Consider the following 24,736-nt stretch of genomic DNA (forward strand, 5'->3'; position numbering starts at 1 on the left):
CGTCCTCTGTCGTTCACTGCAAGAACGAAATTAAAATTTAGTATTTCCAATAATCTCAATCTTTTTAAAATTATAGATAACAAAAGAAATACGCAGATAATAGCTTGAACAGAGAAAGAGAGAAAGAAAGGGAAAGTAAATGTGTTGTTCATCTCGTAAATAAATGAAATATCGAAGAAATAATGAATTTAAATACATTTCGGCAAAGAACTGATCAAAATGTGCTTTAATTTACATGCTAGTTTTTATGCCGGAGAGCCATCTTTCTCAACGAAATAAAATCAATGAAAGAAAATCGTTTACGAAGAAAGTAGAATATCGTTGCAAAATTAAAAAAGAAAGAAACTGACAAAAATAATTATTTCAGACATAATGTATTTATATTCTTGAATATTAAACATTTAATAACCGAATTATTTTCAATAGTTTTGTTAGCAAATATAAAATGTAAGATCTAAGATTTCAGGCTCCCTAATGTGATTGTTTTCTCTTTTTACGTTTTCTAGTACACACTATTTTAAGAAAATATCATGTTTTGTAATTTAGACACTGACAAATACGAATGCAATACTAAAACATTTTTTATATACATTGTTATAATTACCACATTATATATAGATTTTAATTCAATATACACATGATCGAACGCCTTGTTATTCATGGATAACTTTAAAAAACAAATATTACGAGTTTAAACCACCAGATACTTAATTAAACTCTTCATTCTTGATCAGGTCAGGTTTCTTGAAGAAAAGAGATAAAACTATGCGTCTTCGACCAAGAGTGGGGAAGATGCACTTGCTCGAATCGCCATGATAAATAATTTACTCGTCAGACAAGTAACTTCGCGCAAAAATATTCGCTCAATTTCGTCGCATACACCGCAACTGCTCATTCGTCCAGTCCCACTATACATCCACACTATACATTCTTCCCGGCCTTCTCGCTCGTTCCATCTCATCGCGAATTGCAAACCCACCTGAAAAATCTGCTTGAGGGAGAAGAGAGCCCGTCGCAGCTCGCGGCCCTCGCTGTTCAGCAATTTTTCTGCAACAGACAAGCAACACGCAACCATTTATTATAATAATACTGCATGCGCGCCGTCGTCGTCGTGGGCGCGTTCGCGCGCATTGTTGCGCGAGTCCGGGGCCCCCTTTTTGCAAAGGACCCCATTTTCAGATCACGGTACTTAAAGCGGCTGTAATGAAGAGGCCGCCGTTTACCATAGCCTCTTCCATCGCGGCAATTCCATGCGACCGCGCACGCGTGCACCGCTAATTTGATATAAATTGCCGTCAGATTATTGAATCCGGCCCTCGGGCGAGACTGGGAACCTTCATCGTCCGAGATTAATTTTAGTATCACCAAACGAAAACAACAGGATTAATGAAGTGCGGTGTCAATGCCAGCTCGGTAAGTGGAGAAATTTATCATGATGGACTAATGAAGTAACTAAGCGGATAAGTAATTGTGACAATTAATATAATTTCACAAAATTAATTTCTTTCCGCAATAGTCTTCAAACATATGTATTTCATTCAAATGTAAATGCTACATAATGAAATGTCAAATCTATATAAAACATGTTTTCAAGAAAGTTTGCTTTATTCAGTAAATTATCTCCAAGATGTTATTCCGCTATTCAGTCGAACTTCAAAATTATTGTATTTTATCTATCGTAATTTTTAATAAATTTAATTTGATATCCAAGCATCGTATCACATAGACGCTATTATTAATCACAAAGTTTCCTCAAATAACGCTTTTGATCAATGATAAACAAGGCGAATGCGCGCATATTCAACATACCGCCGCGCCGCGCCGTATTCAACAACGTATACAACGTATTCTTCGTTCTCGGGAGGATTCATGATCCCATTGAGAAGTTCACCATTTGATTCCGCTCTCCCTCGAATGGATTTATTTATCGGGTAAACAACGGAGCAAGTACCGGGGAGCAATTAAACACAGGTTCGTAATTAAGTCCCATCAATTTTGCATGTTGAATTCCCGGTCGAAAATCTCCATTCCGTCTCCGCGACCATTTTTCTCTCGCCAACCTGTACGCGATCCTCTTCCAATCATGACCCACCGATTCGCCGTATTACTAATAATTGAATTCCATTTCATCGGCGGTGCGGCAGGGCAAATTCAATTTGCCGGCCATACCGGAATTTTCTGATTCTATTGCGGAAGTTCGCGGATAGTTCGTCAGGACAACGAAAAAACGAATGAGTCTAGTGGAACGTGTTATCGTGCAAAAGCGCGGAATATGCCAATATGCTGTGAATATATATGCAATAGAAATTTTACCGGAAACAAGGTGAGAAAAGTTGGACATGTCAGTACTATGTATTATATACGAGAGGTAGTTTCAGTCTACGATCTTTGATAAGCGCAATTCGTCATTGTTCTTTCTCTCTCCCCCTTACTTCGTTCTCTTTTTCCCCTTCTCATATTTCTATACGGCTTGGTCGAAAATAAATACCTATAACCATCTAATAGCATAATATGTAAAATATCGATTATTCTTTGTTGTCTTTACTATCTACTTTTAGATCATTTTTTACCATCGATCCTATTTGTTTAAATTGATGGCAATAAAAATTTTAATTTCTATTTAAGGGCCTAACTTTTTAATATAGAATGTGTTTAATAACGGCAGCATTTAAATATAAAGTTACTTTTCGTTTATTGTGGCCACATCTTGTTTGCGATTTTTTACGTAACCACGCCTTTTCGTCTGCCCAAGTCACGGATTGCGGCATGGCAAACCCAATTCGCGATTTCTTTCGCGGAAACGAAGGCCCGGTGCGACCGCATAATCCACGGCTATCACGCGATCTCCAAATGCATAATGCATGCAGGAGAGAGATGGTCCAAGGAGAAGAGTGACGGGAAAAACGAGCGAGAAAGAGAAAGAGAGGAGATATGCAAGCAAAGGTAATTAGGAGCTCGCTGCAGGGTACGCGAAGGAGTCGGGGAGAAAGGATGACGGCGAGGAAGAGAGAACGAACGACGCGTCTTCTAAGAATAGCGGTCCCAAGGCCCTGGGGCCCTTGGTCCCTCCGTAATCAGTGACCATATAAGCAAAGGTCTCCGTCCCCCCCTTCGACCCTTTTTGCTCCGTCTCTCTGTCTCCGCGTGGTATCTTCTTTTCGCTGCTAAGCAACTTTGCCGTGACTATACACCGTAATGCGCTATTGTCGTTCATAGATCCTCTTTCGCTTAATTTTCACTACAATCAATGTTAGGTTTCAGCGTTAAATGCTTATTATCTTAGGCTACTGTAGATAATCTACCAACTTGTTTCTAGATTAGAGTCCCATTTGCGTTTGGCAGAAGAGAAATTAACATTTTATGCATTTTAAATGTGTATACTTGTACTTGCGCTAAATTTTTTCAAAGGCATGCAAATCTGTTCTTAATTACTTTACTACCTTAAATATATTCAACAACATTATTTTCATGAAAAGACAGAAATTACTAATAAATTTTGAAGCATTTGCATGCATTCTTAAAATAAATAAAAAATTTAATATTAAAAATATAAAAATCCATTTTATTGAGAAAATGTAATTTACATTTATATTAAATAATTGTCTAGAGTAGTTTTATTAAAGTCCAAGTTTTAAGAGAAAAGATCAATGGAATCAATTGGTTCAATTAAAAATAGACAACATCGGTGACATTTAATTTATGAGAAATGTAACATGATAGAGAATCATATCATAGTGTTTTATATGATGTGATTATTATCATATGTTATTTTTATCCATGATTGTTCACTTCATAGATGATGCCAATTGGCACGCAACACTGCTTTAATATGAGAATAACAAGAGGAACCAAAATTAGAGAAGCGTACTGAAAATATAGAAATATCAAGAATATTAAACAAAAAACTATATTTAATCTTTGTAGCGTATCACATTTTTTCTTGTTTTGTATCTTGAATTAAAAAATTATACACATGAAAAAATCCTTCTACATAATGATGATATGAATGTGAGTTAGCCTTCATCAAATCTAACAAAATTATAATTTTAATAAAATGTCATAAACAATAGGGTAAACTCGGGTAAGATGGCCATACAGGAAGGATGGCCAACCTATGTTCTTTCAGTCTAGCTCGCCATGAAACATCGAATGAACATGGGTTGGCCATCTTTCCTGTATGGCCATCTTACCCGAGTTTACCCTATACAACAGTAAAATGTATATTAAAAATTGTAATTTGGTTTTTAATAATTTCTATTCTGAGTTAAACATTCATGATATTTCCAAAGTAAATGCTGTGAAAATTAGAAGTCTTTATTATTTATATAATTTTAATTTAATAAATTATATAAATGGAAAATTTCGGAGAAATAAATATCACTATATTCTTAGAAAAGGGCCGAGATACATTAAAGATCAATTTATTAAAAATTTAAAATTTAAAAAAATTCTATAACATTTTACTAAAATATCTAATCCATTTCGTGAACAACCGAATACTAGTGCCAGATTTCTCGGCGTGAGCGAAATCCGAATCCGTGTGTCGCGTGATACGTGAAAACGTGCTCTCGTGGCACGCATCGCGTGATACGTAATGCGTCCGGTTAACTGGCCAGCCGCAGAATATTTGTATGATCGGTTCGCGGGTGCGCGAAATAGAATAGCGGAATCATTCATCGCGATATTTCGTTGCCGCATGAATGTCAGTGAGTACACTTTGCGCGTATTAATGCAAAAATGAAAAGGATAAATGAAGAATGAGGGGGACGCAATAACAATAATGTTTTTTAACAAAAACCTCAAATAAACAGTGTAATAATTATTATTTTAATATTTAACGCATTAGTAATATAAGTGAAATAAATTTATCACTGCATTTATTGTCTAACAAATTTCATCATTATCCAAGGGATTATATATTATAGTTAATCATATATGTTATTAGTGAATTATTGTATTAATAATGTGTGATAATACTAGTATTCTATCATATCACGTATTTTTAGATCACTAATTTATTCTTGGTTTTTTGTCATAAGTTATACATATTATAAGATATTTATTTATTGCAAAAGTATCTATTTATATTAAATGTACTAAGAAAATTAAATATGAGAAGAAATATTATGTAAAGATTAAAAGATTTTAGTTATGCAAACGTTACAAATATTATATTTCTTATTAATTTTTCTTTGTTTAGAAACTCTATTCTGTAATAGTTTTATTTATTTCCGTTTCTTGATATTTTTGTCACTTCAAATAGCTTGCACGTATTCAGGTATAAATAAAATACGCAAGACATTCTTGCAAGATAGGGTCATTTTTATTACTTTTTTTATTACTTTTCGAAGCTATGTTAAGTCGCACAGGAGGAAGAAGAGACGAAAGATCAAAACAAAGAAAGACATACGAATTTCATGAAGACCGGAGGTACACGGAGAACCGTTAAAATATGTAAAACGGCATGGTCCACTTTGGGGCTTCCGCTCCTCCCTCTGCCCTTTTGAAACTTCTTTTTTTTTCTTGCTTATTCTGTACCTTCGATTATCTCCTCCACCGCCTTCACAGAGTTCAATGAACCAGGACACAGAGCCCGCAGGTGTACTCGACACACATGATCGCAAATTTTGTTCTCTGTGATATTCAACATCTATGGAACATTTCAGCAAGATTACTAATTATTAACAAATTTAATAAATGTACATAAAAAATATTAATTGCTAGCTTTTTGTCTGGAAAAACAAAAGACGCAGAAAAAAACAAAGGTTATTTAAAAGTAATTATTTAATTACAAGAAATAAAAAGAATATGAATAATTATGTTTCAGTATATGTACAAGTAAATAAGTTTTTACATATATCTAATACACATTTTAAATAAATTTGTAAAAATTTCATTAAAGCATCATTATAAATTATCTATTACAAGAAAATTAAAAAGAAATGAGTAAGAAGTATAAGAAAAGAGTAAGAAATATGAAAAGAGAAAGATGTTTTAAAATTTATCAAAAAATTTATAATTGCATAAAAGTGTGTTAGTTTTTGAATACTTTATATAATTTCTGTAAATATTATTACGTTTAAGAATATATAACCAGACTACAATACAACATCTTTTAATTACAATTGATTCAGTTATACAAGGAAGTATAATGTTAATAACAATTATAGAAATGTCTACTGGCAGGAAACAGCGCTGACAGCTGAACCCGTAAGGAATAATTTACATGGCGAAAAGACGCAAGCAATACCTTTGCTTATTTTCAAGAAATTAATGTTAGCAAGTCAAATAAGCTTGTCTGAACATCTTATACAGAATCCTCATTTTAACAGAAATAATGTAACAATGTTAATGGAAATGAATGTAGAAGACAAGATTTTATTCAGACAAACAAAGTTTATTATACGTCGCGTAACATTTCTACGTACCTTATTATGGTTTTCAGAAAACATTGTAATAAAATTAATTAAAAAGTAAATCTTATTCAAATAATTTAAATAATAATAAACTCTAAAAATATATAAATTTTAAAAGCTTCTAAAATGCTTAAACTCTGTTCAAAACATTTCTTAAACTTTTAATGTGTTACTTTTAAAGTGATTTAATAATCTGTACAAAAGAAATAAATACGCAGGTTCGGCATAAAAACAAAAACACTGCAAACTTGTAAGTAAAAAGTAAGCTATTAAAACCCGTTTTAAAAATATAAATGAGCCCATAGACATTATTTCTCTGAGTCATTAAATGTTGGTAATTATAGTAATTCAAGCATAATAAGATTTAATCAGAAGCTTATCGAAATAATACGTTTTTTTTTACAGAAAATTATTTCCAAAACAAAACTGATAAAACAACAAATCACTGCTCATTTACTCAGAAAAGACTCGCTTGCTGATAAAAAGCGCATAAAATTCAAATGCAGTAATTCAGAAAACTGCATCACACGATTCAATTTTTTCGTAATATTCCAGTTCGTTCTATTATGCCAAGAAAAACGTTTAAGAAAATCGCCGACAAAGAGTGCACTTGTTTTTAAGAAGAAAAATCGAAGACTCCGATTGATTCATAACATTATTATAGACATTTTAGCAATATTCGTGCTACATATTTAATGTTATGTATTTACGGTACAATTATATGACTATTACAAATCTAAAAGCATTATGCGCACGCACGAATTTTGAATAACCATGCTAACTTCTTACTTCTTCTACAAGAAGGAGAGAGAGAGAGAGAGAGAGAGAGAGAGAGAGAGAGATTTCAATTAGATTTTCTATTTCAATTAGATAAAACTGTTTTAATTATATTTTTAAGAATTTCAAATTATATATTTTCACAATAAAGTCCTACAAAAAAAAAAGAATTTTTACATATTTTTGTAACATATTAAACAGTTCAGATATAAACACAAATATTTGGATGGTTTTTAATTATTAGATAGAAATCATCTGGCGATGAAAGAATCAAACAGAGATATGTGTTTGCCGCTATTTGTTGTAATTTCAATAATGATTTTTGTAACGCTACGGGTAAAAAAAATATAGAACGAAGGGAGTTTTTATTCGACATTGCGTGATTAAGTACCGTCTGTCATAGTCGGTGATGGATGGTCGCTGAGCCACGATAAAGGATTAGCTTGATTTTCGCAGGTACAGGGTTCCGCACTCAACGGCATAGTCATTACTTTGCTAATTATCAACAGGCAACAAGAGCTCATTGTTTGCGACATTGTATAATTATGGCATGGTGTATATTAAAAAAAAATAATAATATTCTTTTGCTTAAAGATATATTGTAAATTTAATTATGCATTTGTTATTCATTGTTTCTATAATCGCTCGTACAATTTAAATCATAAAAAGCTTTGTAATATTAAAGAGTTGCTAGAATTTATAAAAAAGAGATATTAAATCACATTATTTTAAAACACTAAAAAATTATCATAATAAATGCGACATAAAAATATGAAAATTCATTATTTTAATAAAACGTTATCCTATAAAAATATAGAAATGATTTATTTAAATAAATGTTATTTTTAATTTAGCTAATAAATTTTTATTACTTTTATTTTTATTGTGTAAACATTTATTCTATATGCTCCATTGTAAATTAGAAGTACTTTATGAAATACATCTTACAGTAAAAAATATAAAAATTAAAATGATAAATAATATGTATGCTGGAAGTTTAATTCGTGGATTATCTTTTTAAAAACTTTTATAATGATTTAAAAAAGATATCAATCTTAGGGGCCTATTCTGTAAACGTTAACGACATCATTACGTGCTTTGCGCAAATATAATATGCCATAGAGCATATAACGCTGCGCAAAGCACATAACGATATCGTTAACATTTACAGAAGAGTCCCCTTAGATTAGTTAAAAAATTTGTGTTTAAATTTACGATAATTCTTAGTCACGCTACATATTATTGCAAGTAATTTACATGTAAAATTTCTATTGAAAAAATATCTACGTTCCTACAAACACATTATTATGATTAACTATATACGTGTTTGTCTATCAGACGTCATCGATTGGACGTATGTCAGTATCACAATTAGTACAAGTTATTCATATTAATGATATACGGCCCTTGTACATTTGGACCTCTTGGTGCTATGATGATTAAATGTGTGTGACTATTCACCCACGATCATTGATTGGTCGCATTGTCACTATTACAGTTAGGTCGCTATTATTGGTAAACCGAAACAAGTGACCTCATAACTAGAATATCTACTAATGATTTAACTAAAATATATTTTGTAATAAAATTATTCTATATATAATTAAAAATAATATTAAAAAGTTACAAATTATAACTGCAAAGTTATTCGTATTACTTGTAGTTCACACACACAATAAAAGAAATGTATATGTATTAATTGAACAGCTTTAAAAAATTTTATTTATAGAAATTTATTATTCTGTTTATTTATAGAATTGTATATTAACGAGTCATATAAATAAATTTATTTAATCATTTCATTTATATAGATTTCTTAATTTTAGAAAGTTTATTTTTTAGCAGGAATGTATTTAAGCATAGTTTCTTTATATATCTTTTCATTTTCTAATATTAAATAATATTAAAATTTGATTTCGAAATACATCTCATATTATAAATTTCTATATAAAATTGATTTAAAATAAAATAATTAAAAAGGTATTGATTATTTATTTAATTCCATTAATTTGCAAGAGATTTTTCAATTTTGTTTACTTTTAATACACTTAATTATCAATATATTTTAGTTAAGCAAAATTAGAAATTGATAAAATAAAATTATTTGAAACATAAAACATCATTTGTAATGTCATTTAATCCCATTCTGTATACTTCTACCATTATCTAATTATCATGATCAAAATTCAATGCTTTGCAGCATCAGCGTTACAGTTAGCAGAAGGTCGTCGTTGTCGGTGAACCGAAACAAGTGACCGAGTAACTAGAACGAGGCTCGACCCGACGCTGCCTGTTAAGGGTCGAGGAATCAGCGCGCGCGCGGTCGGCACGGATGATCCATCCAAGTGGATCGTGGGAGCCCGTCGCGAGATTTAAATCAGAAATTCACGATGATGGTACTCACCTATGATGGTGTGAACCCTCACGGACAGCTGGGTCCTGAGAATGATCGCGTTCTTCCGGCTGTAACAAAAAGAATAAACAATACCGACCGATTAGTATGCGCGTCGAAATGCTGATTGCTGCGCCGGGTTACATATTAATATCTAATTAAAGATACGGAGGTGGAGGAGACGAGAAAGGCCCATTGCCCCACTGAAACGCGCTATTATTCATCCCGTCGCGGATGGATGCTAATTAGTTACAGCTGCGAATTAATCGCGTTCGGTAATTACTTAATTAGGGCTTGGCGCGTCCTCCTTAATCCGCGTGCACAATGTGCGAATTCTAAATACGTATCCTACGGTATGCTGCGTGTTTTTAAATCTAGATTTATAAATTTGCAATTATAATGCAGTCTTTGTCCTGACATAACAACACGATAACCTGGTAACGTAATTATGACCATTTGTTTCTTGAGTCAACTAAATAAATAATTAATAGCTTTACGTTATTTCGCCATATACGTATATCAACGTTAATTTCTAATCGCTTTGACGCTCAAAATAGAAATAATCTTTATTGGAATATTATTTTCTCAAAAAGTTTATGTAGGAAACAATAATTGCGTATCAACACTTAACATTATTAATTATTGTAGTGTAGATAAAAAATTGACCTAAATTAATATAACATTATTAACTAATGTGATTAGGAAAGAAAATTACGACACGTTGTAATTACAAACTTTTGCGTAACGTACAGTAGTATCGACTATGCATAAATTTTGTCCTAATTGCCCTACTACTAGACAAGCTAATTAGTTTTAGGATAGGAAACTTCTGGAGTGGGTTATTCCATGAGCGTCCCAGAAATTCCCCATGGAATAGTCAAGTAGCGACGAACTCATCATATGACAACTGTAATGAAGTTCTACGAGCGTACCAATTCGCGAGAGGAAACGCTCATCGATTTTGGTGTAAATGCAGCTTCACAACAACGTGCTCTGATACATAAATTGGGTTAGAGTGGCGCAACTCGACTTCCCCGTGCATATCACCTCACCTTGAACGGCGCGAACTTTAAGGCCCTGCGAACCTTCCCACGCCACGTCCGCGTCGCTGAGAAACCGCGACGACCGTATAGACAATGGCTTTCAGAAAAAGAGGAGGGGGAGAGGAAAAGAGGCGACGAAGAATCGTTGGCATAGCAGCGGTGGTGGCGGTGATGGTGCGCGGAGGTAAAAAAAAAAAAAAGTCGGGTATACGCTCGTTAATAATGTTTCCGCTCGTTAAATGAGGGAGTCAGAATGCGATTACGCGCCCTGAATTTCCCACGAATAATGGCGGCCGTAGCAGTATGTTAGGCGACCCCTCTCGAGTGTCGGCAAAGGGCAAGAATATAGAGTGCAATAGGACAAATTTAAAATGTGGTGTATAAGTGCGGTACTAAATGCTTTCGAAAAATTAAAACTAAAACTAGGATAAATAATTCAATTCTTTAGATTCCTAAGTGTTAGTAACAAAGAAATGAGAAAACAAAAGATTTGTTATGATAAAACATTCAATTTCGTGCATTTAAGTATAAATATATGATAAATAAAAGCAGCAGACTAAAGTATAAAATTATGAAGTATTGCGTGTTAGAAGTCATTACAAAAATAAGTAAAACGAACATAAAGTATAGATAAAAGCGTTGATTAAAACATATATAATTTAATGAATTAACATAGCCAATTTATTTAATGGATTCACTTAGAGTAAGTGTAATATAATTGAAATGTGGTAGAATCTTTTAATGTCTAATTGGAAGTTGATACATTAATAATAAAATATCCTATGTGAAGTTATTATGCTGACTTAATATCGTAAAATATATGTGAGAGGAGCTAACTCAAAATAAAAGGATTTATGTGACAATATTCCGTTATTAGTTCTCTACGGAATTAAATTATAGAAGCAGATAATAGCCATACATGAGGATTCGAGAGTATAACAGTAGCCACGTTCTCTAATAAAATGTACACATATATATATAGGAACTAAAATACTTTATTACTCGATGTTAAAATCATCTGAAATACTGCCCAGGCTAGGTCGCGAATTCTTTTTCTCCCTTTCAACTCTGAAGATTACAAAATGCTCGCTCGAGAACATTCTGCTCGATGCACCACACTGAATGATATATCACCAGGCAGCAAAACAAGCAGCCGCCGCAACGCGACGTTGCTCCAATGGCAACGACCGCAAAGGGTTAACAAACTCCAAAAGCAAAGGTTGTATCGAATAAATTAAAAAGTTTCAGACACGGGGCCAAGTTCAATGCCGTAATATCAGCCGAGTATGCGCGTTCCGTTTCCTTTTATAAACACTCAGCTGCTTTATTTTGCCTCTACCGAGTCGTGATAATTTCTCCTGCGAGAGTGCAATAGCAATTTACAACGATTATCCCACGGTAAACATACAACGAAACGCTTCGGTATCGTAAATGCCGCCTTAATCCTTTCGTGTTCTTACGAGTCAATTGTCATGTCGCAATGATTAAACGTTTGTAATTTAAAAAGAAAATTTAGTTTCGTAATTACCAGCGCAAAATGAAATAAAAAAAAGATGATTTAACAAAAAATAATAGGCAAATGTACAATATTCATGTTTAAGATATTATTTTTTTTTATTTTCTAAAGAAATTAAAATATTTCAAAATTCAAAGACTCGAGAATTTAGAACGTTATTTAATTAATTAAATTTTACATGTTCTTGATTTATTCGCTACAGACGAGGAAGTGCGCTCAGACCGTCGCGTCGATGTTTTCGCATACGAGAGAGCGCACGATTTAAAGTGCCTTCTCGAAATGGACGTCATAACTTTCTCGAGGAAACAACGAACGGTGTCATAGGGCGCGGGAGGTCGTCGAAATCTACCTGAGGAGAGCTGGAGAAACCCTCATGCAAATACGATTTACCTCCAACGTGGCTACCGCTAGTCTGCTAGCGGCAAGTGCACCCTCGGGAGAACGAAAGCGAAGCCGGGGTAACGTTCCCCGGGCAAATGGAATGCAAAATCCTGGACGGCGCAAACGCCTGTGGGAACTTTGTCGTCCGTGCCATTGGGCGACGAAAGTCTCCGGGGTCGAAAGGATTTCCAATCTCTCTTAATGGCGCATTAATCGTGATTCCCCGAACGAGAGGAGGGTGGAGGAGGCGAAATGGCCGCTGTCTTAAATGCGATAACTCTGCCGGCCGACAGTTTTCAATTGGCGAACGACGCACTGATAGCCGGCGAAGTTGTTTCCAATACCTGTTATCGATACTTCGTCTTTTACTCATGCGCTCTTTAATTCAGAAGTTTGTGCATCTAGCGTCACGAAGTTACGAAGCGAACGAGCCGAGGAATCCTGCATCTCGATCGAGTTATTAAATTAAAGACGTTCGCGTTGAGAAGTTTGCGCGAACAGAAAGAAAACGTGAGCTGACTGGTGTTAATTTTCCATTTAATATTCAAGGGATTTAATTAATATATTATACAAGATGAGAACATGCTTCTAAAAGCATAAAATCTATGCCATACAGTTTCTATATACATATATAATTCTAACGAAGATCATCTAAAAATTTTATACAAAATCTAATTTTATAAATTAAGAGAATAAGAATATATATAAAACGTATCTATCAGAGAAATTCGAAAGTGTTTGCCCTCAATAGTGAATTTCGAGAACGGAAATAATCTATTGTTCCATCTTATGAAAACGAAAATCAGGAAATATTGATTAAAAGAAGAGGCGAAGGCGAGGAGAGGGCGAACTGTCGTACCATTTCCAACGTGGAATTCGTCGATGAAGATTAATGATAGAGATCCACCTGGATCCGCCTGAGAGGAGAACGATGTGGCCAATATTAACCCGACGCGACCTCTTCGCTTCGTTACACCTCGAGATGCTCGATCCTGCGGACTAGAGGATCAAGTAACTCCGTCCTCCGTCGTCTTCTGATGACTCGCTCGGGTGATCTCGATTCCGCTCTCGGCTACAGCGATTGCAAAACGATACGATACACATGCGAGACTATCTCCGAGTAAATTTTCAAACACACCAAGTGCCTCCCTCGCTAAATTATGTAAGATGGAATAAAGAAATAAAATCGCAGCTCGCGGAGTTGCCAAGAAAGAGACGACTGTGCGACTTCAAAAACAAAAATACTCTTTAACAGCTGCAAAATGTAATCAAGAGTTGCTTCGCGAGAAAAAAGTTAAATTTCGCGACTACTAGCTGTGAGTTGATTAATGTCATTAGGTAATTCAGCGGAAAAAGATTTACCTTAAGTTTCCAATAATTTATCAAGAATTTATCTAACTTTTGGCAAAATGTCAAGATGAGAAAATAAATATGTACAGGAATATAAATATTGCATTTATATTTACCCATTACCTCACGATGTTTCTTAACTATTAGGTATATATAATTACTATTATATAATATAATATACTCAATTCTAATCATAATAAAAAAAACTATATTTTATATTATATAACTTCGTTTACATACCTATAGCTAATTTAATAAATTCGATTTCTATAATTTCGACAAAAATTAATTTTACGCAATTTCGTTTCCATTACACAATTTATTAATATAAACACAGATTAAAGTACGGTTCAAAATCTACGCTGATATTTTCCCCTCGGTAAAGCACCATCCGCTGTTAACAAGCACCCAAGCAGCTAATATATTCCGGAATATCCTCCGAGGTCATGTACGAAAAGGGTGAGCGTAAAGTGCGAGCGTGTTGGTCGATTAACGGTTGTACAAATAAAGCTCGTCGGCGATTGCGTAACGATACTAGAGACGAAGCTTAAGGTCAGGTCGCTCTCCCCCGTTTGAAGTCATAAATCACTTAGGAATTAACCCCTCTAATTGGTCCGCCAGTATTTAAATCGAACGCACACACGCGACCGCGAACGGTAACACGGATATGGAAACGCGCACACATCGCGACATACGTTCTGCGACTCATCTTACGCGTGTGAATCAAGTTGAAACCGGGCAAAGCAAGTTAAGTACCAAGCATTCGCGAGCGAGCGCGATTTTCGCAGCTTTCTGGGATCACGAAGCTAATTAGCGCCTCTGGCCATTCGAGAAAGAGAGAGAGAGAGAGAGAAAGAGAGAGAGAGAGAGAGAGAGAGAGAGAGAGAGAGAGAGAGAGAATTACCGTGTCTAATGGAAACGACGTCTAAATTAAGGTAATGCATTCCATGACATTCCCCAACACGACAGAAATCGTGAAATGCTCAGCATTTATGACAAAAAATACCGTGCAAAAATTAAATTGCACTCACAATCAGTAAAAACGGTCTTTTACATAACAATAAACGGTTATTAAATTCATTCATTAGAGAGAAGTAAGTATAAATGCAAAACTGAAATATTCTGGAGTTATAACATAAATATTTCAACTATATTCTTTTTTCAAGCAAGAATTCAATATCAATGACAATTAATTTAAGCGCCTGCATTTTTCTATTCTACAAAGTCAAACATTTTATGTTAAATGTTAAACTAAATTTCTGTAAATACAAAGCTCAGTTGAAAATTTTATAAATATTATAGATAATATCTTTATAAGTATTATTAGGACGTATTAAATTATTCGGGAATGTTATACATTTTCTAATCTTTTTTGACAATATAATTTATATATGTAATTGATTGGCAATGCCTCAATGACGATTTATTTCATTTTAAGTGGATACTTATTAAATGACTAATAATATCTATACATGAGGGACTCTTAATCGCTTCAAGTTACAAACGTGACACAATTAATTTTGGATCAGTTTCAAAAAGATATCTTTTTTAATTCACAAAAAGGCAGTTAAAGTTACAATAAAAAAAATATGTTTAATATGTATTACTCTAATTGTAAGTATCAACATTTTGTTAAATAACTATAAAAATAACATATATTTCAAATTATCTCAATACTTATATGGAGTCCGAAGATATCTAAAAAAAAATCTTCAATTCTTAAAGCCACGTAAATTCGTAGGTTTTCAACTTAAAGTTTTGCCAAATAACAAAATATATTTCAAATGCAATAAAAAACACAGATCCGAAATTCAATGCAATCGTAATACGTAGAATATCCAAAAATATATTAAAAGCATTATATTAGGTATAGTTTGATATCAGTATGATATTAAATAATATAGGTATTCCTCATAATCTTAAAAGAATTAGGAGCGAAGGGACTGCGCAACGCCAAGCTCACTCTCGGAGTTCGATCGGGGGTGATCGATGATCGATCGATTCGCGTGACGGCACGTTTCCAGGACGTTGCGCCGCGCAAGTATCGGGCAAGTTGGAGTACTCGAACGGATTCAATGAACTCGGGGGAAACGAGGCACGCTCTTCCTTTCCTGCCCTCACCTTCTATAACGGCCGAGTCACGGCTCGTGATCGTGCCTCGGACACAAACGATCAACGAAACGCGCGGGAGTGAAAGTCAAGGGGCCGACAATCGCCGCGGAATGTCATCGAATCGTGAACGAGATTCATGAGTGCGTTTCAAGGGAATCAACGCGTCACGTCGTACTGCCAACAACTTCGATTACGCCCGGCTTTTGCCGCTTACCGCATGACTCTCCTTTTTTGACAGAAGAACACTTATAATCCACAGAGATATTCTAACAATCGTATACATAGAGAAGAAGATTTAAAAGGACAAGATAATTACATTTTTTAAAAATTAAGTGCGTTGCAAATAATGCTTTATAGAAAGTTTCTACTTCGAGATTAGATAACATAAAATCTTCTATATATAATCATAGTTATAGCTCTGATCAAGTACATTAGACTGTTCACACAATACAAGAAGAATCATTCGTTTTCTGAGATTATATTTATTTTAGGACAAGCGACATTCAAATGAGAGAGAAACAGATTTAACTAATTTATGTAAAATAAAATCAGGTATCTGCTAATTTTGGTTAATGGTGGAATCGAAATTAGAAATGTAATCATGCGAAGAGCCGTTAGGAACATTAACGCGGTATAATGAATTATTAATATCGTACACGTCATAGTGGCCAAAGCGCAAGAAATACAAAGCAAGAGGAATCAAATAGTAATAACAGTCGACATCAAAGTCCGTTTATATCTCAGAGATATTTCTGTGCAAGGAGAACGTGAATTATTCACTTATCTAATGAAATCGAATCGTTTAGAATTCCAACAATTGCAAGAATTAAGGGAAAGAACTAGGGTACCTTATAATCTTACTCATGAATTATAATTTATAATTAATGGATAATCAAAAACCTTTAAACTAGCAAGATTAAATTCCATCAGCTTTCTGAAGATAGTAAACAAATGCAAGAAAAAAGCAAAAATATATTATAAATTTTATCCCATATAAAATAATAAAATTTGATAATGCAATCACAGCTTTACATTCAGATGTTGATATGATTTACAGCCGTTGAATGTATCGTGAAATAAAAAATGTCAATGTATCAAATATACGACCCGCTGCAATATTTTTAAATGATTGATTTATGTGTGAAACTTGACGAGATTATAAACAAGAGGATAAATGTCACGAATACCAAAAATTGTAAATCAATTAAATCGTACATCAAAATTCAGCTGTATCTCAATTAAAAGTTATTTCCGTTATATTCTTGAGATAAGCGGTAACGTGAGGTAATGTTTTTTTTTTAATTACTATACTTTTCGATTCGGATAACGTAATGTATGTATCAAAGCGAGAATGCGAATAAATTTTCGATAATATGTAAATCAAATATTTTAAAAAATTTAAAGATACCGCAGAAAAGTCGTTAAATAAATTTTATCATGTCTAATGAAATTTATTTAACGACCTCTGCGTTATCTTCAAAATTTTAATTAATTGTAATATAATTGTTATGTAAAATATGTCTATATAATACATTAATTGTAATAAAATTTCCATATAACAGTAGAATATATAAAATAGTCACCGACAAATTGAGCAAGTGTAATTCAGTGGTTATTTAGACTTGGGAATCGATAAGAGCATATTACATTAGGTATAAAAGAAAGATAATTTAACAGCTATATCTGTATTATTATAATCTGTAAACTATTCTTTCTTCATTTTAGAAAGATTTAGAATAAATTCTGACACAATAAATCCACTTAAAATTATCAAATTGTACTGCTAAAGTTCGTTTGATCATTCTGTGTGAATACGTAGATATGTTTAATTTAGATGTTTCTTCATAATAGAATTCTTATGATAAATATTTCGTATCCTATCCTACATATATCCCGTATCGTATATCTTTAATATTCCAAAGATTTGTGTTAGTGTGATTATATTGATTATTTATCAATTTAATAATGTGATTGTACTGTGCTAGTTTTAGTTGAAATTGCGTTTCAAGATCGTGAGTGACAACACTTGGTTTGCTAAGACGAAGAATTGTACACAAAATTAACATGAATAATATTAGTAGGCTATCAAGATCCAGTCCTGACCGAAAATAACGTTTTTCCTCTAAAAATTGATCTTATGATGAAGTTTTCATAAATTACGCGAAGAATAGCTATCGAGCTACATCAAGCATCGAGCGCGGGCATAACTAAATTCATCTTGAATCACCATGATCGATCTTGCCGAGACACCCTGACGCAATACGAGGTAGTTCTCGCGCGCTCGTACGTCCCAATTATTCAAATGCATTCCCGAACGCGTTGCACCTGTTGCATCGCGGATGCAGATGCACGTCTGAGGCGTCGAATCGTCTCAAGCATGCTCTTTGCATAACCAGCACTGACGCCCGAAGAAAAATTTCTCCCTTCAGTTATTACCTTCAAGCAATTGCCTTCGCGAGTGTCTCTTTTTTCAACATTAAAGAGAGACGAGAAATGATAGTGCTATACATTTTGAGATTAACTCACACGATTGCAAAAATCAAGTTCTCAATGCGATTATTACTGACAATAACAGCATATATCTATCTTTTTAAAATCCGTATTTGAAAACAAATAACATGTCTATAACAAAAAGAGGAAAAAAGGTACATTTTTCCTTCAAATTTTCTCAGATACTTCAGTTATTTTAAGCCACAATACAGTGAATTCACATCCTATGTCATTTCTGATAAACTTCATTCTCAAGCAATAAATAATACTCCCAATATAACATCACATATAAGTCAAAATTAATCTTATTAGTGTAAAGATGTTTTGCTGACAAAGTTTATATCAATTCTTAAACACGTTTTAATAAAAAGTATCAATAAATAAAAAAAGAGAAAATAAAGAACATGCTAATGCTCGTAATATCTATATTTGCTGTTTACTGTTTACTGTTTGCTTCTTTTGCCAGATCATATATATAAATATATCAGATAAAATAGAAATAATTTTCTGCTAAATAAACGATAAGAAATATTGCTCCTCTGAAACTTATGTTTCTTTTAGTATTTAAGATCTTACGCATGTAAAAAAAATCTGCAGATATCTAATTTAATACTCCTCGTGCATAATTAAAGTAAACTATTTTTATAACAGTTATTAATTTTATCATAAAAAGATCATTACACTGTGTTATTATATATACGATATCAGGATATCTTATTAAATTTGGACAAATGCTTTATATACTTTTTATATAGCTTGACCGAATAAATATATATTAACCGACAAATAAAAATCATTTGTTTAATCGTTATAAAAACGTGTAGAATGGATCGATATTTACCAATTTGGCGGCATCACGTTGTCGCAATGTCATATCACTAAAATAATCTAGAATCGACGATGCACGCAGCCCGATCTCACTTTCGATCTCGCGAACGCGTTAAGAAACTATCAGCTCGTGTCGAAGACGACTCGAGAAGCGCTCTCGGGGTCTAAGCAACGACTGGGATGGTACCAGGATGGCTTCTTGCTGCCTGGTCGCTGCGTTCGCCACAATAGAAACTGGTGGGAGATCAAAACGCTGAGTGGTCGCTGTGCTGGTACACATATTCGCGTATATACGCACATATACGCGTATGTTATATGTAATATTCATTTTCGACAATGCACACGCCTCGCTTGTCACAGACAGTGTAAGTGTACGTTTGTGTAAGCGCATGTGCACGCAGGATTTACCTTACAGTACCGTTCACAAGCACATTCCATGTTCATCGAAATTTCATCTGTAACGGGAATGCGTATCAATAGCTGCGGAACTAAGTGTCTTGCCACTAATCCACCTTTGTACGGATCACTGATCCATTAACGGAAACTTAAGTATTCTTTTCAGAAGAATTTCTAGATTAGTCATTTGGTACATTTTAAAGAAGACTTTTATCGTTGTTATCATTCTCTTTTTTGATTTTTATCATTAGCATTATATTTTATAAAATGCCTTTGATAAAATGCCTGTATCACGTGAGACTCGAAAATCAATGTTAGTTTCCATTTAATTTCATTTTTATTTTTGCTTTAATTTTTAGAAACAGGAATTACGTTATCGCGATATGTTTTAGCATTCATCATTTAACTAAAACTATTTAAAAAGTGCCTCGAGTTTATGAAGACTATTGTACTTCGAGAGCAAAGAATAAAGAATCGCAAAGGTACGGTGGCCGTGTTTCCCATGTAGACATGCGGGGACCGACCGGAGTCGGAGCGATTACAAAGCGCATCGCACGAGCAAACGATTCTTTTTTTTTCGCTTTTTTTGATTGTATTGTGTGTATGCACAATTGCACGCGGGAAGTACATTGCGAGAGTATCGTCTTACCGTGCACGAGAATTTCCCGATGAAGAAAAAGGAAGACAAAGAATGCAATATACGTATAATCTATACAGAATCCGTTTTATATCTCTGGTAACACGAAAATTGAATAATGCAATATTTCTAAATACTCTCAAATATTTTTAAAATATTCAAATAAAACTTCACCTTTAATAAATATAATCATATTAATTTAAATTAAATGATTTAAATTACAGATTTCTCAAGCCAAAATCTAAGGTGTAGATTTTTCGTATTTTCTTTACCCATAAAATCTCTATTTGATTAAAAATAAAAAAGTAAAGTTTTGTTATTTGTTCATATTCCTGAAATTTAGTTTGTAAATTTCATTAAATTTCAAGTTGCTTATCATAAGTGCAAAGATAACAATTTTACCAATGTCAGTTCTAAATTCATCAAAGAATGCATATGTGAAAATTTAAGATAACTTAGTATAATCTTAGTTATTTAATAATTATAATTACGAGTTTTATCTAAAAATAAATTTTATCTAAAAATAAAAATTGAATTCATTATTCAATTTCAAGTAATTTCAGTGACCAATTTGAATTAATCTATCCAGCACCGCATCATCCTTGAACGTTTCATCAATTAACACAGTCACTGAAATAGTTCATTAACATAATTCAGAATTGCGAGAAACAGATCCATTAGATCTGCCGATAGTTATAATGCGTCTGCATGGATATATGTACGAGTATGTATCCGTATGTGCTGCTTAATTCATTTAACACAAGTACATGCAACGCGCATATAATTACGTTCCGATAATTACACAATTTCACTGCACATCAAGAACGAATAATTCACTTCGGCACCTATTTTCGCTTTTTTATTCAAGATTACTGTCAATCGACCATGAAGGACCACGACTAAGACGATTCAAATTCGCGCAAGCATGATGCCGGTGTGAAATCATAGTCGACCGTAACTGCAATCGTTCGTTGGGAAACTTTGATCAGATTTGATTTGGTGCAATTTTCCGAAAATATTATATTATATTCGTAATATATCGCTTAAAGTCACAAAAGAATTTTAATAATAGTATCTATCAATATAAACTAATAAAATGTATTATGTCACAAATTATGTAATTATTCTTTTAATGACATCGGCGATCGCTGAACCTTTTTTAAATTAGAAAATCATATCACTATACGGTCGCGTCACGTAATATAGCGATGTTGCATTTTCCCCGACGAAGCTGTATTATTTTCTCGCAAGTGTGATTAACGCTGTCTGCCCGTCCCAAGAACTCCTTCCCGACTAGATGATACCATCCTCCATTCTTACCCCGCTTCGTACGGCCGCGAAAAGAATTCGTATCTCTACGGCCGCGGCGCGCAGCGGACGGGTGTACGTCGACGGATAAAGCAACTCGTTAATCTCCGGTTGTTAGCCAAGGTGGAGAGATACATATCTCGGGGTTTCTGTTGCAGACGGATGATTCGCTGAGTCTACTGCTATCGCGGTAACCACCTCGGTTACTCGTGAGAGCGAGGAAGCGCGTAGCAGAATCAGGGGCGGGGAAAGACTACGCGCGCCACGAAGTATGCGGGGTTGGAGAAGCATTATTCTAGAACGTATTCTGACTCACTAATTATCTCAACAATTTCGCGTGTAGTCCTCGGGACACCACATTTCGCCGTAGAAAATACAAAACAATTCCGTATCATCGTCGACAGAATAATTCAGATTAAATATATGATTAATTTTAGCGAAGATATTTTCTTTAAAGCAATGTTCGCGGACGCAGCCCAAGAGAGAGAAAAACGATCTCGTGAATGATCGCAGCGCTTAGGTGGAAAAGCCTCGCGGCCGCGCAGATCGCTCATTCATCGGAACTCTTAACGATTATAAATGGCTGTAGTCGTTGCTTCGTTATAGCAATACCGTCCGATTCCCGTAACTCATGCAGGAACGATGGAACACACGAATTTCGTTCGGTTTTTGCCCGTCCGTTACCAGCGATTCTCTTCTTTACGACTGTCTCGAGACCAATTCGGAATACTAAGAACCTGCCAATGCAGGTCGAGGAAATTTCGCTTCCAAAAGGTTTTAGCCAAGTACGAGTGTTTACAAACAATGAAATTCCGCGAGCAAGTTTTGTACGAGTCTGAAAGTGACTGCTTTTTACGCTTCGTGCTCGATGGATGGAAACCGCAAAATAAGGAGTGAAGACAACTGCCAATCTCTTTCGAGCATAAAAATAATTTTAAAAGATCTTATAATTTAACATGTCGAAAATTTACTAAACAGAATAATTGTTATGGAACATAAAAAAATTTATCATACATTGGAAGATTTAATATTTATCAAAAAAAAATATTTTTTAACTCTTATTACTTTAAGCAACAATATAAGACAATTGCATATAATAATTCAAATCCTTAATTTATTATTGTATACCTACAGTAAAAGGAAATAAAATTAAGTCAATATACGAAATATTAACATAATTATTTTCTTCATAATTATATCATTTACTATAATTAATGTCCATTCATATTTTCTTGTTCTACTTGTCTTTAAAATAGGCCATTAAAAGGATGTGGTAAAGACAGAATGAAGAGTCATCATGACATTGATAAGTTTTGATCGCGGATAATTCTGAAGTCATTCAAACTCCCTAAAGATTACAAATGGGTCGAATAAAGCAGAACTTCGCTATGTCCTTATCTGGGTCTCCCGTGTGCTATTCTACCGCGCCGGGAAACTTCAGTATTCCCCAAGTCCGCTCTTGATAACGTACATTAATATCAAACTTATTACTGCGGGTCGTTTACGCTCGTGCCGTTGTGACAGCCGGCGAAAACGTCCGACGTTATCGTTAAACGAATCGAACCGCGGCCACTTTTCGCAACGTCGCCCCGATGTCGATATTCATCGTTAATTAATCCGCGCTCATACGTTACCCTCCGCGGCGCGTAAAAAAGGCGCGCTTACCCGGCAGCTTATAAAGTACGGTGACGCGCGACGGCATGGTAATTAATCGAGTTCGGCCACGTCGTAACGGTAACTAATACGGCGATAATTAATCACACGCCGCCGGTAATCCATGCTCATCGATATCCTCGTTGCGCTATAAATTACTGTCTACTAATCCTCTCCTTTTTCTCCGTCTATGCATTCGTCTAATATGTTTTCAGCATGTGCAGCACACATGTTGCATATTAAAAATCATAAGCTGAACAATTTAATGATTAGAGCTGTTCTTCTCTTTTATATAAAACATTTGCGGTTAACGCAGTAATGCATTTGCTTGTTAATATCCCGATTCTTACAAAATAAATTTAAAATGTCTTACATGCTGTACTGTCACTTTATTATTTGCTGGTTGTGAAACAGAGTTACGAACCTAGCAAAACTGCGTTAGCTTTGCTTCTATTTTCTTTGCTTCTTCCCTGCATGCCTTAGATATTTACCCAGCTACTTATTCTTACATTCTGAACTAGCTATGTTAGTAAGAAACGCACGATTATTCGATAGAAACGTATCGATTCTCGACTGTTTTCCATGAACGAACGAGAGAAACGTGCTTCGCCTGTTGAGTTTCGCGTTCTCCTCGTCACCCGGCCCTCGCTTCCATACCTCCTGTCATAGGCATTGCCTCTGGACTGTCCGTTCATACTCTCACGAACGATTCCAGGCATTCCCGGGCGACACCGCCGCGTCGCGCTATTCTTGGCGGCGTGCTGGCGCATACAGCCGGCGTCTTGCACTTCGATCGCTTGCGCTTCCTTCCGGTGCATACAGACCGCTCAAACATGTGGAGAGTGTCAAAAGAGACATGCGTACGGATGGAAAGTACACATACACACGTGAGCCACGTGCGAATCATTTAATCCCTTGCATTTTAAAATAATTAGTTGCTTAGCCAATTGTTATTATAAATATATTTAATTACTATTATAAATATTATTAGAAAACCGTGTATTAAAAACAAAATGGTTTTACTGCAAAATTGTACGCTGCGAAAGAGCTCTCTGTCAGATTTCAATACATTTCATTTTAGTAACATTTCTTTTTAACAATTGAATTTCAAACAAAGCTAATTAAATTTCATTGTCCAGAACAAATTCCATAATTATATATTCTATCGACATAAAACTCACTGTTTTTAACGTTTAATTAATAATTTATATACGTATCGGCGTCGATGGATTTTACTTTGACAACAATTTTCTCATTTTATAGCTGTGCGCAATTATTTTTCCAACAGAATTTAATTGCTTGATATTATACAAGAAAAATGAAGTAAGTTCTATCAGGACAAATCTAACAAATAGCTAATATAAAGTTTATGATGTATGCTTCACCGCATAATTCTGCGAGAGACAAAATGTCTTTGATCATCCGCTTGATGATCCT

At 34.2% G+C, this 24,736-nt stretch overlaps 1 protein-coding gene across 17 annotated transcripts in view; it reads right to left on the minus strand.

Moving 5' to 3' along the window:
* Nucleotides 1-24,736, minus strand: part of LOC139809621 (FH1/FH2 domain-containing protein 3-like) — a 162,571-nt gene that overhangs the window by 32,997 nt on the left and 104,838 nt on the right. For 16 of the 17 annotated variants that reach the window (XR_011731146.1, XM_071772640.1, XM_071772643.1 and 13 more), the window contains 2 exons: nucleotides 9,598-9,656; nucleotides 980-1,047 (listed from right to left, as the gene is read on the minus strand). Coding sequence is in view for 16 of the 17 variants with exons in the window: in XM_071772640.1 (XP_071628741.1) it covers nucleotides 980-1,047; nucleotides 9,598-9,656 (127 nt within the window). In the remaining variant the exon portion in view is untranslated. Of the gene's footprint in view, nucleotides 1-979; nucleotides 1,048-9,597; nucleotides 9,657-19,318; nucleotides 19,473-24,736 lie in introns of those variants that run through there. The other variant, XM_071772654.1, reaches the window with a different exon arrangement.

This window comes from Temnothorax longispinosus, chromosome 3 (assembly GCF_030848805.1).
Source record: "Temnothorax longispinosus isolate EJ_2023e chromosome 3, Tlon_JGU_v1, whole genome shotgun sequence".
Classification (NCBI taxonomy): Eukaryota; Metazoa; Arthropoda; class Insecta; order Hymenoptera; family Formicidae; genus Temnothorax; species Temnothorax longispinosus.